Source organism: Rhipicephalus microplus, chromosome 1 (assembly GCF_043290135.1).
Source record: "Rhipicephalus microplus isolate Deutch F79 chromosome 1, USDA_Rmic, whole genome shotgun sequence".
In the NCBI taxonomy this organism is placed as follows: domain Eukaryota; kingdom Metazoa; phylum Arthropoda; class Arachnida; order Ixodida; family Ixodidae; genus Rhipicephalus; species Rhipicephalus microplus.
This window is the reverse complement of record NC_134700.1, coordinates 247,707,434-247,719,892: the sequence shown is the minus strand read 5'-3', so window position 1 is coordinate 247,719,892 and position 12,459 is coordinate 247,707,434. Positions and strand designations below refer to the sequence as shown.

The 12,459-nt window shown below is 47.7% G+C and overlaps 1 protein-coding gene across 1 annotated transcript; it reads left to right on the top strand.

Annotated features, from left to right (window-relative positions):
- Window positions 1-274: 274 nt before the first annotated feature.
- On the top strand, window positions 275-8,466 carry LOC119185622 (ocellar opsin). Its single transcript, XM_037434584.2, has 5 exons — window positions 275-371; window positions 1,806-2,078; window positions 3,799-4,077; window positions 6,274-6,535; window positions 8,030-8,466. The coding sequence occupies exons 1-5, from the start codon at window positions 322-324 to the stop codon at window positions 8,342-8,344; spliced, it is 1,179 nt and encodes a 392-aa protein (XP_037290481.2). The 5' UTR covers window positions 275-321; the 3' UTR covers window positions 8,345-8,466.
- The last annotated feature ends 3,993 nt before the right edge of the window (window positions 8,467-12,459 follow it).

Here is a 12,459-nt window from a genome sequence, read left to right as displayed (position 1 = left end):
ACCTATACGCAACCTAACCGTTCAGATTATTATTGAGTGCGCTTACAGATGTCACCGCTTCTGCGCGCGAATACACGGCACGCGTTTATTATTATTTTTTTTTTCGTTCGTGCTGGGCTGAGACAGAGTGTCACATTAGGTGGATTTGTCCACACTAAACGGCACTCGGCGTGTCCCGCGGAGCGGGCGCGGCTACGTTGCCGCGTGTAATCTAGTTTGGCGGCGAAGCCTCTCGGCGCCCTTTTGCTAATGCATTTAAGCGCGCATTCTGGACTTCGAGCAGCCCACCATTCTGCTCCGTGTGCACTCCCCGGTGTCACCATGCCGACAGCGACGGGAAGCAACGTGCCAGGGGACATCACCACAATGGCGTAAGTTGTTACAGCAGCGATGTCAATCTCTCTGCGGAGCCGAAAACACGGGCGTCCTTGCGAAAGGTATGCTAACGAGCGCTAAGGTTATTCCCGCTTAGCTTGAAACTGCGACGGAGCGCCGTTGTGATGACAGTGGTCATTGGTTGGGGATACCGTCCCCGGCAGGCTATTTCTCAATTGAAGTAGGTAATTAAGGTGCTCTAGTTTGTTATTTTATACGTATATTGAGGATTTTCGGCTGGTCCGAGTTCCACCATAACCGTACACTAGGGCGTGTATCTTGCTTTCAGGCAGAGGCGCAGGCTGATATTACTTTTCGGGAAGGGGTAGGGGAGAGCACCTCCTTGACCTGAAGGGAGGGGTCGAGTGTGTTCGAGTGTGGTCGAGTGTCGAGTGGTCACAACTGTGGTCATGCGGCGGAATCGTGGTCGAGTGTCACCTACTGCTCTGTTTACCGTCGCTAAAAAATCGCTGATTTCGGAGGGAGGGAGGTCCCGGTGTACAAGCGCCTTGATACGCAACTGCTTTCACTTTCAGGCGTTATAGTCAAACAAGCAATCGTGGATACAGCACTATATCTCTGCTCCCCCCTCTCAAAGGGTGTCATTTTAGTCATTTTCGGTTTTGTAACGGAAGTTGCAACGACAGAGCCAGAACGCCATTTAAATATATGCTACGGAACATACAAAGCGCATACTCGTCGTTACCTTTAGCTGCGTTCCTCAGCCTCTCCTTGGGATTGGAGCTCAGTTTGTTCGTTATATCAAGAACCACACATATGTTAACCGAGAACTCTCTGTCTGTCTGTCTGTCTGTCTGTCTGTCTGTCTGTCTGTCTGTCTGTCTGTCTGTCTGTCTGTCTGTCTGTCTGTCTGTCTGTCTGTCTGTCTGTCTGTCTGTCTATCTATCTATCTATCTATCTATCTATCTATCTATCTATCTATCTATCTATCTATCTATCTATCTATCTATCTATCTATCTATCTATCTATCTATCTATCTATCTATCTATCTATCTATCTATCTATCTATCTATCTATCTATCTATCTATCTGTCTGTCTGTCTGTCTGTCTGTCTGTCTGTCTGTCTGTCTGTCTGTCTGTCTGTCTGTCTGTCTGTCTGTCTGTCTGTCTGTCTGTCTGTCTGTCTGTCTATCTGTCTATCTATCTATCTATCTATCTATCTATCTATCTATCTATCTATCTATCTATCTATCTATCTATCTATCTATCTATCTATCTATCTATCTATCTATCTATCTATCTATCTATCTATATATCTATCTATCTATCTATCTATCTATCTATCTATCTATCTATCTATCTATCTATCTATCTATCTATCTATCTATCTATCTATCTATCTATCTATCTATCTATCTATCTATCTATCTTTAAAAGTGAAATCGTCGTCTTATTGCCTTTTCGCAGCATGTCTTTCCTAGACGAGCTGGCCACCCCGTACATGAAGAACGGCACGGTGGTAGAGAATGTGCCGGACGACATGATCTACATGATTCATCCACATTGGTACCGGTTCCCTCCCATGAACCCTCTATGGCACAGCCTCCTAGGCTTCGCCATGGTCGTGCTGGGCGTCATCTCAATCATGGGCAACAGCATGGTTATATACATCATGACCACGACCAAATCGCTACGCACACCTACCAACATGCTCGTTGTCAACCTCGCCTTCTCAGACTGGTTAGTGTGCGAATCCTTCTTTCACAGAAAACGCACTAGCCTGTAGCTATCGTTCACTCTAATATTTTTCGAGGAGCGTCAGATATATCACGGCAATGCACCAACTGGACAGTGCTCCTGCTTTCCTTGATCGAGCTAAACTATGAGACAGCAGCTAGGGTAGTCAACTGAAGCGGTGACGTTCGTCAGCAGTACACAAAAAACTGCGCAGTCCTTTGTTTAAAGTAATGGGGCAGTTAAAATATTCTAACGTTAATCACGTTACAGCTTAGAAGAATCGCAACATCACTTTTTATTGGTGAGTTACGATACCTCAATGAAGGGCGGTCTTCAACAATCCATAAAATTCTTGGTGTATTTGCGTCGCAAAGTGCTAAATCCTTGGTTGACGTTCATTTGATTCGTGCCACGTTCTTCATACGTGAATCAGCAGCTGTTATGTCCTACCTATTTCATTATAGCCCGGTGTTCGGCACAATCAGTGACGGCGCCATACTCTTCCAGAATAGTTTAAGGCACGATGACTGAATGAAAACTTAATTTGTCATGAATGTTTCGTGCGAAGAAAATGAACCCTCATTCAAGGTGGCTGTGACAGTAAACTTTCTAATGCGCGGAATCGTTTGATTGTATTTCACATTACAATATCGAACGTGCTGTGTATTAGCAAAAGTGCCCGGCTGTGGTGGTCTAGCGGCTAAGGTACTCGGCTGCTGACCCGCCGATGGCGGGATCGAATCCCGGCCGCTGCAGCTGCATTTTCGATGGAGGCGAAAATGCTGTAGGCCCGTGTGCTCTTTGAGTGCACGGCAAAGAACACCGGGTGGTCGAAATTTCCGGAGCCCTTCACTACGGCGTCTCTCATAATCATATGGTGCTTATGGGATGTTATACTCTACATACCAATCAATTATTGGCAAGAGTGAGCACGTTCAATGCAGTTGGTGAACGTAGGCCATAAACAGGAGGTGTTCAGGGGGGAGGGGATTGTAACCTTAGAATATTATCTTGATCCTATTAGCAAAAGGGAGAGCCGGGCTATTTTGCCTATGTTCAGAACAGCGCAGAGACGAATCGTGAAGAATGAACAACACGAGTGGTGACTTATAACTGGAAGTAAGAGGAACTGAAGAAGCGCGCGCAACCAATGCGTGTCACAAAAGACTACACAGGTAGCCTCATTACGTTTTCTCCGAATACGTCAGCTCACAATCAAGTAATGCAGTCGGCGGTGCGCTGACAAACGCGTTACCATTCTTGCAGATAGAAATGGGTTCAGCTATCTCTCTTATGCGAAATACGTGTGTCTGTAAACGGTGGTCGTGCGGCAAAATTCTGGGGTACCACCATAGGCAGTACAGTGGGCAGACAAATGGGAGAGCGGCACACTCTTGAACCTCCTTTAAAGAGTCATGGTGCTGCTTTTATTAGCATGTTAATGCTGCTCATAGGCGCGGGGAGACGTTCAGGGGAGGGAGGGCACCCTTACGATACTATCTATGTCTGTCTTGTTAGTACTTGAAGGAGGGTCTTCTTTGCTGCCTTATAGGTGCTGAGTCATTAACCCAACAAAAAAGTAGATAGCGGCTCATGCCTCTACGAAAACGATCTCTCTCTTTCATGCGAGGATCAGTCAGAAATCAGTCAATGCCGCCAAGTGTCCTAGAATGGGTTTGATAAGAGATGTCGCAACGCCCCCCCCCCCCCTCCCACATTCCAGGTGCATGATGGCGTTTCAGATGCCGACGATGGCGGCCAACTGCTTCGCCGAAACCTGGATTTTGGGGCCATTCATGTGCGAATTGTACGGCATGACGGGCTCGATTTTCGGGTGCGGCTCCATATGGTCCATGGTGATGATCACCTTGGACCGGTACAACGTGATCGTGCGCGGCGTGGCAGCAGCACCACTCACACACAAGAAGGCGGCATTGATGATCTTCTTCGTCTGGTTTTGGGCTTTCACCTGGACGTTGCTGCCGTTTTTCGGCTGGAGCAGGTACGGTTTCACCGAGCCAAATTACAGTAACCAACGTAAATTGAAATCCATAGGAAATCGAAGGGCTGTAATAATGAACGACAGTTGAATCTACCACTGAACGCATGTCCAAATTAGCTTCAACTCGGATTGTCCAGCTCCAGCTTGTCTCATTCAGACTTTCAGACATCCAAGCAGCAAAAACAGCGCCAAATAAGATAAAAGGAGGACACATACCACGAAGCTGTGGTCCGTACCATATAATCTCTGCCATATCTTCGGCCTGTCATTTAGCGCTTGGTCATAAGCATGAACCAAACCACCCGAGATGCGTATTCTACTGCAATTGAAACTTCCCTGCATCGTATAAATTTTTCACAACTATTTTTCAGACTTTCCTTTCTCCAGTTACATTTGTATGTGTAAGGCTGCAGAGCTGGCGCTGTTTCTTCTACATAAAAATGGCCCTGCATAATTTGTTGAACATGGTCGGAAGATGTATGCTAGTCGGCACTCTGGGCTCCTGAGAACATGTGAGCCGAAACATTATAGTGAAGCACACTTCATGGAATCTACAATTAGGCTTAAAAGTTCACTACATAAATAATTGGCTCTTCTTCCGACAAATGATGCATAGTTATCGCGACCACCGTGGTGCGTCGCGACGTTCCCGCGCCGCACTCTGTGTGCTCTAGACGGCTAGACTGTCTTTTCGCCATGTCACGGTGCATGCGTGCTTCTCCAAGCGGTAAAGTGGGGAGACACCCTTTGATCTGGGAACCTTTCGTTCTAGATATAGACCACCATTTTCATCGCTTGCAAGCGGTGGCCATTTCTGTTGGGGGCGGGGGCCGGTGGGGTACTGCCGATTACGTGTAACGGACGACTACGCTATCATCCAGCTTGTTCTTATCATATGATGGCCATCACTACTCGCTCGCCATCAGCTGAGACGTAACTACGTAGCAGCCACTGCGCTGGCCTCGCTGACAGATGATAAGGTGCGAGAATAAAAATAATATGGTTTATAGTGGTTGTTCTGGCCCCCAGAATAACATTTACCAAAGTGGTATAGATAACGGCACATGAAAATTGAAAGGCGTATTAAATAAGCAAGCTCTATACATTGAAAGTGAGTCACGCGTTCAATGACTATAGAAAAAAGGAAGGGCTTAAGGTCACGACAGGCACTACCATACAGACGCAGGCAACCTCTTTCAACGTGGAAATGTCCAGCTCTTTATCTACAACTTTACCACTGGCGATGCCGATCTCGGGAGAACTATCGTGTTTTCAGCATTACCAGCGAGATGGTGCAATGAGCGCGCGATATAGGGACCTTAGCGTTGACAGATCGTCACGACGCGCGACTCATGCTCATGCGTTCATCTCCCACGCGTACTTTGCCCCGCGGAGGGGGGGGGGGTGGTATAAGTTCACGCGCATTCACGCTTAGGTCGCGGTGGCAACAATCATACGCATTGGGCTCTCACCGGAACAATTCTGTTGTAGTTACCAGGCGCACAAAGGTCACTACACTCGCTGCACAGTCTCCACCTGCGAAAAGGGTGCGCTTTTCAGACACAGCTAAGCAACAACTCAGACATTTATTCGCGCTCATCTGCATCTGTGAGTACGTTTCATGCGTCATTTGTGCGTGAGCAACGGGGGACACGTTTTGATCTGCTTTCCATTCTTCGCGTGACATTCCAATTGGTTGCTATCACATTCATTGCTTCGCCTTTGCGGCAAAGCTGTGACTTTTTTTTATAAGAGTGTATTACGCTAAATAATTGATATTTTGTCGACGTGCACGTTGTACTTCGATGGTGGAACTAAACCTGACAAGTACATGTATTTATACCTGTATTGTCAAAACTGGTCCAAAATAAATATTACAAAAAACCGGGTGAAAGGAAAGTATTAATTCTAGAGTGAGAGAGAAACGAGAAAAAAGGAAGGCAGAGAGGTTAACCAGATGCTAGTATCCGGTATGCTGCCCTACACTGGGGTTTGGGAATAGGGGGTTGAAAGGGATATTAATTCTAAACATATTGAGTGGACGTTGTGATGAACAACACACCATTATGCCTCATTTATGGAAATGCATGTGCACGTGAAACTGCCTCATTTTGGTCTCACCATTTCATATGCACTTTTACGAGAGCTTTTTCCCCACATCTAGCCCACTTGTTGTAATGAATGTTTACATCGCAGATACGTGCCCGAGGGCAACATGACGAGTTGCACCGTGGACTACCTCACCAAGACGCTGCTGTCAGCATCGTACGTGGTAACGTACGCTGTGGCTGCCTATTGGACCCCGCTCTTCATCAATGTATTCTGCTACTCGAAGATCGTGCGCACCGTGGCGCAGCACGAGAAGCAGTTGCGCGTGCAGGCGAGGAAAATGAACGTGGCCTCGTTGCGCGCCAACTCCGAGCAAAACAAGACCAGTGCCGAGGCCAGGCTCGCTAAGGTATGTGTTGCGCAAAACAATTCCGAGTAATGCGAATCAGTCCTACGGAAGCCCGCAACATGGATAAGTAAATGCTTGCAATAGGTGAAGCCTCGCCACATCCATGTGTACACTCTAAAAAAATATCGAGTAAAAAGGGTGTCTTTTTGTCCCACAACAATAATCGTCATCAGGCTTGCGTGTGCTTCCTTTCTTGAAAACTCGGCGCTTGCCACTTTCCTATCGAGAATGCAATGTAACCCTGATAATGGACATGTCGGTCATGACCGGAATGTACCGGGCGCGGGGCGATAGCGCAAGGATGGAACGCAGTATAGATGAAGATTATTGTTGTGGGACAAAAAGACACCCTTTTTACTCGCTCTTTTTGTAGAGTGTAGCACTAATGCATAATATGGCCCGCCGTGGTGGTCTAGTGGTTAAGGTACTCGGCTGCTGACCCGCTGGTCGCGGGATTGAATCCCGGCTGCGGCGGCTGCATTTTCGATGGAGGCGTAAATGCTGTAGGCTCGTGTGCTCAAATTTAAGTGCACGTTAAAGAACCCCACTGGTCGAAATTTCCGGAGCCCCCCACTACAGTGTCTCTCTTAGTCATATGGTGGTTTGGGGACGTTAAACCCTATATATAATCAACGAATGCATAGTTACCTTGCAGACGTAGTGTCCATTCATTCGCTCTTCTTGCTTAGATCAAATGTATAGAGGAACGAATCCGGAAAGACGTTGCCGCCGCGTTAGAACACGGCACAGCGAAGAATTTTTCTTCAACTGAAAAGTTTCTTTCTGAGAAATTTGTATGAATTTATTTCGCGACTTCACGCTGAAAAGACATGTAAGCTTTCTCTTGAATAAAAAAAATCACGGCAATGTATCCACAGAGTGAATGATGATGAGTAGGGCGAAGCGTTCGTCAGGCAGTATGTGTGACCGTCCATGCGTCCGCCCGTGCGTTTGTTCGAGCGTCCGTCCGTGCGCGCGTCCATCCGTCGGCCGTCCGTATGCTTGTCTATCCATCCATGCGTCCATCCGTCCATCCATCCAGTGAGCACTGCAAGCATCGCCGTCTCGCATCTTTTCACAATTTTTTCATAATATACAAGTACAGCCATCCAGCGGACATTCCAATGACTAAACAAAAGGTGGCTACCTACGACGACTACTACTACTACTACTACTACTGCTACTACTACTACTATAGCTACTACTACTACTACTACTACTACTACTACTACTACTACTACTACTACTACTACTACTACTACTACTACTACTACTACTACTACTACTACATACATCGGGTATATACGCACCACCTACGGCTTAAGGAGCTTCGCTCCTAAAGTGCTGTTGGCGCTGCGCAGCTAGGGATAGAATGAGGCACCCTAGCGCAGCCATCATTTTCTTTTTCTCTGCATTGAGTGACGCGAAGCTCGGAACGAGTGCCTCTATAGCTTTGTTAACGGTCTGTCATCGGTATTCTCAATTCTAATGCAGATCGCCATGATGACCGTCGGCTTGTGGTTCATGGCTTGGACACCGTACCTGACCATCGCCTGGATGGGCATCTTCAGCGATGGCGCCAAGCTGACGCCGCTGTCAACCATCTGGGGCTCGGTGTTCGCCAAGGCCAACGCCTGCTACAACCCCATCGTGTACGGCATCAGTCACCCCAAGTACCGAGCTGCACTCGGACGTCGCTTCCCGTCCCTGGTGTGCGTCCCGCCAGCGAGCGGAGGCGACGACACGCGCTCCGAAGCTTCCGGCATCACCACCGTGCCGGAAGACCGAGTCATGACTACCGAGACCTAGACGACATACGGCGCCAACAAATTCTTCGCGTAGGATTTCGAATCGGAGCAACGCTTTTAGTCTCACAGCACGCACGAACGGCAACGCACAATATGATAAAAACGTGCTTCTTGTTCCGAGAACGACTGCGAATCAGCGCGCGCACACACGCACAGACACACACACACACGCAAACACACACATACAAACACACGCCTGCCTTCCAGGCGCCGACCTATAGGTGGACAAGGTCGCACCGCTGCCATCACAGACACCACTATACCCGAAGCCTATTAACAGAATTCCAGGTTTCTTCGTTGCACCTGCGTGCTAACATCACGACATAGGTACTTCCATCTGCATATCGAAAAGTTAAGTAGCAGCGAAGGTAAAGGTATGACACGCCTACTCTGGGTGTACTCTTGGTGTCTCTCTCATGCGACGTACATGGTGCGTGGCGAGTACCTAAAGTGTGGTGGATCGGCGACTACGTGGCCTGGCGGTGAAGATCGCAAGGGGTGCTATTATTCAGGCGTAACCAAAGGGCAAAGTTTCCAGGTGGAAGTGGTATCCCGATGTGGTCATCTCACACCAGCCACCGTTTTGTTCACGCCGGTTTTTTTCTGTCATTCAGATTGCTCGTACGTTAGAAGCACATAAAAGACACGAAAAGCAATTTCAGTTAGAATTTTTTTTTTACACTCTTTCTGCAATGAAACGGACAGGACTTGTTCCCATGAACGATAGCGTCACACCTTACCGAACCGTAACATGTCTGCACCACACATATGCTGCCATAGCCGGAGTGCTGCATGTTAGCTGTGTGATAATGTGGAGCATTCATGCACCTTCTAGCTAATAAGTGGCTCTTCGGCACTCTGTTCATAACCCTGCTTTTTAAGCCTTGTCGTCCTCTCTCACCGTTCTTCCACTGCATGCAACACTTTTAATTTCCCCGTCAACATCGTGCAAGTGTCCGTTCATTGTTTAGAAGCACCATGCGCTATCACTGGGTTCATAGTGCACCACGTTCTGCATATTTTGAAGTTTCACCGAATGGTCTGGCACGCGTGATTCGCTGTCGCACAGTTTGCAAGGGGAAGAGAACAGATCAGAGATAGGTACATCAAATTCCGTTTTCGGAATGGCCATAACACACAATGAGAACTATAATTGCCATTGCGTCGTCATCCAATAATGAGCATAATGCACAAACACGAGACGAAATCCGGCAACCGCCCTGGTGAGTTCGCTTGTACAGGCTGTGTCAGCACTTACGGCACAAACAATAGAGGTACACTAAAAGCTACATGAGACTAACGTCGTCTATGACTTTAAGTGAGAGCTTAGGTTTTCACCTGCTCTCCCCCTGACGTTGCTTAAAACGACGGCGACTATGTTAAATGAATTTATAACTAACCGTAACTACTATTTATCTTGCATCTAGTCTAAACCTTACGCCTTACTTCCAGAGCTTAGTGCTATATTCAGTATAAGCTTGAAATAGGGTAAGGCAAGCCTGTAAACACCGCAACATCCTGTGAATATGTGCTTCGTTCTAACTGAATGAATCAGTCGAACGAGATTTTCAAAGTGCGGATGTGTGCATCGTCATCTCATAGATACCATGACGACATTGTGAGTGTCCTCCACGTCGGTGAATTCAGTTGCAGACCTACGTTTTTGAAGGTGCAGTGTTTTTTTTTGTTTCTTTTTAATCAAGGGCACGTGATAGGGATACAGTTGCACACTTTTTCTGTATCATGCCAATCTTTTCAACTTTCTATGTATCACACATATCATATAGGCCCGCTTCTGTACTTTCTGAAATGAAAATAAACAAAAGAGCATGAAAAACGATCGTTTTTATTATTTTATTCATTACTTGTTTGCCAAAGACTACTCGCATATAATACCCGTGTAATGCATTACCTAAAAAGTTGAAAAGATTTTGAAATTCAATGAAAACTTCGTGGCTTACAAGGACCTACATTAATTGTCGACGACGTCGAAACTTTTTCCGCTGTTGTTGCATTAAGATTGAGTTTTAGCAAACGCGAAATATCACCTCATCATACGTCACCAGTGGCAGCAATGACGGCTCTCATTTTGGACGGCAGTGAGGCGTATACAGGGACTCGATGAGCGATATCGGTCCAGTTCGCGCAGTAAACATGAAACTCGGCCGCTGCCAGACAATGCGGCCAGCGCGCGCCGCCGTAGCCGGCGACGTGGTTCAACCGTTCAACACGGATGGGAGTTTTAGAATAACGCACCACGAGCCCTTGCGATGTAGTCGTAGTGGTTAGAAGATGAGAAAAGGCACCTAATTTCTGCAACCCGGTCGGGAGCACGGCGCAGTGCCTTGGCGATGTGGTCGCTGCCACTGCGCACGCGTCGTAGCGCGAGTCACCGTCCGCGTTCGCGGCCCGCACGCAGAAAATCCGAAATAGCGTGCGGCGATCGCGGCTCACAAAGTACTGTGAGAATAGCTTCTGTGCATTTTGGTTTGCGGTCGGGGCGAAAGTCCCTGGACTTTTTCCTAGGGAGGCAAACGCTATTCTAGAACTCATGTGGCGCCCGATATGCCCGCAGCCCCTGCAAACGTTATTCTAAAACTCCCAAATGACCCTCAAGCGTCTGCGCACGTGCTAGCTGCTGTGGCGCGTGATTGTAGCACTGGCCGCATCATGGCCCCATCTCGATGAAACGCGCTCCGAGATTTGCCTAAGCGTGTGACAGGCTGCAGCTGAAATCACGCTTGTCTGGAGCACCCAGCCAGCCGCTCTAGCTGCATTTTCTGCAGAAATATGTAAAGATGGACGTACGCCGTCATAATATAGTCATACTGCGTGCCATGTATTTCTCATAATTTAAGCACGAATGGAAGCTGGCAGCTAACGTGATGTAGAAACCACGACAATGAAGTGCCTACAGCCACGTGCTCCGCTGCTCTGGGCAAGCCCGATGATACCTGTACATGAGCCTCAAGAAGGGTACGCATGGTATCCTGCTATATATCGAACCTACCCGACGCTTCATGCATACAACTGCCCGATACGCGACCTGCCAGACACACTACCACATCCATAATACTCGTGTGCCCGATGCCCCACGAAGACGGCAATAGCAAAAAAAAAAAAAAGAGCTCGCAATGACCGCACACACCAACTTTCGCGCCGAGACGTGAGGCGAAGGTCTCCACACGGGACCTAGAAGGTCAAGGAGGCCTCGTCTCCTAAACCTGAGGGGTGATTGCGGCCAGATGATTCGTGGCAGAGGGACCCTCACACCTTGCCGACTTCGAGCTCGGGCACACCATTTCTGGTCAATAAAAAGTTCATTTCAATCAATCGGACTGGAACGACCTTCTCGCACTCATTTTCACGTCATGACTCTTTTGTGTCCAGTGGCCGTGTGAATAAATAACATGCATCGTGTTTAAGCTAGCTGTTAAGACCCATTCCATATCATTACAACTGTGAACCGCGGCAATTTCTTTTTTTTTTCGTAATATCTTTCTGGAACCCTTAATGTACGAATTAAGAAAACTGAACATGGATTCTCACTTCAGCGGTTTCAAGAAAAGGTGGGGTGGCAAGATTTCAAGCAAAGACTTCCCGAATCTATTTAACTTCATTATTTTGGCAAATTCATAACTGCAAGTCACGCCAAACGTTGCGTCGCAGCTCAAGAGCGCGAGGTAATGCGAGCAGGCGACCGCACGAAAGCGATCCCACCGCTTTTCAGTTTAGGCGCTTCTAGAACATTTCGAGCACGAAGACCCCACACAGCATGTGCTATTCTTCAACGTTTCCGTTGATATTGCCACCCACACGTAGTGGGTCGACTGCAAGAGCGGCTCTACCATCTGGAGGAAAGGAAGAAGGATTGCGTGTCTCTTCTCGGCTCGAGAGCCAGCCACGACTGACGCATCGTCCTAGAGCTAGCTACCCGGTTGTTCAATATATCTCCCAGTACTTGTGACTCATCGTGACAATATTTTTATTTAATTTCTTTCCGCTGCAGTATAGGCAGTGCACAGATCGCTTTGATAAAACAGCAACGGCCGATTGCGTGACGTAACGGCGGCACATGATAGCTGACCACAGCAGCGCATGCGCCAATATCGTGAC

What these genes read in the sequence shown, in the direction of transcription:
- LOC119185622 (XM_037434584.2), top strand. Translation starts at nt 322, where the DNA reads ATGCCGACAGCGACGGGAAGCAACGTGCCAGGGGACATCACCACAATG. An exon ending in CCGTTTTTCGGCTGGAGCAG is followed by an intron (nt 4,078 to 6,273) that starts GTACGGTTTCAC and finishes TTTACATCGCAG; the next exon opens with ATACGTGCCCGAGGGCAACA. An exon ending in CCGAGGCCAGGCTCGCTAAG is followed by an intron (nt 6,536 to 8,029) that starts GTATGTGTTGCG and finishes ATTCTAATGCAG; the next exon opens with ATCGCCATGATGACCGTCGG.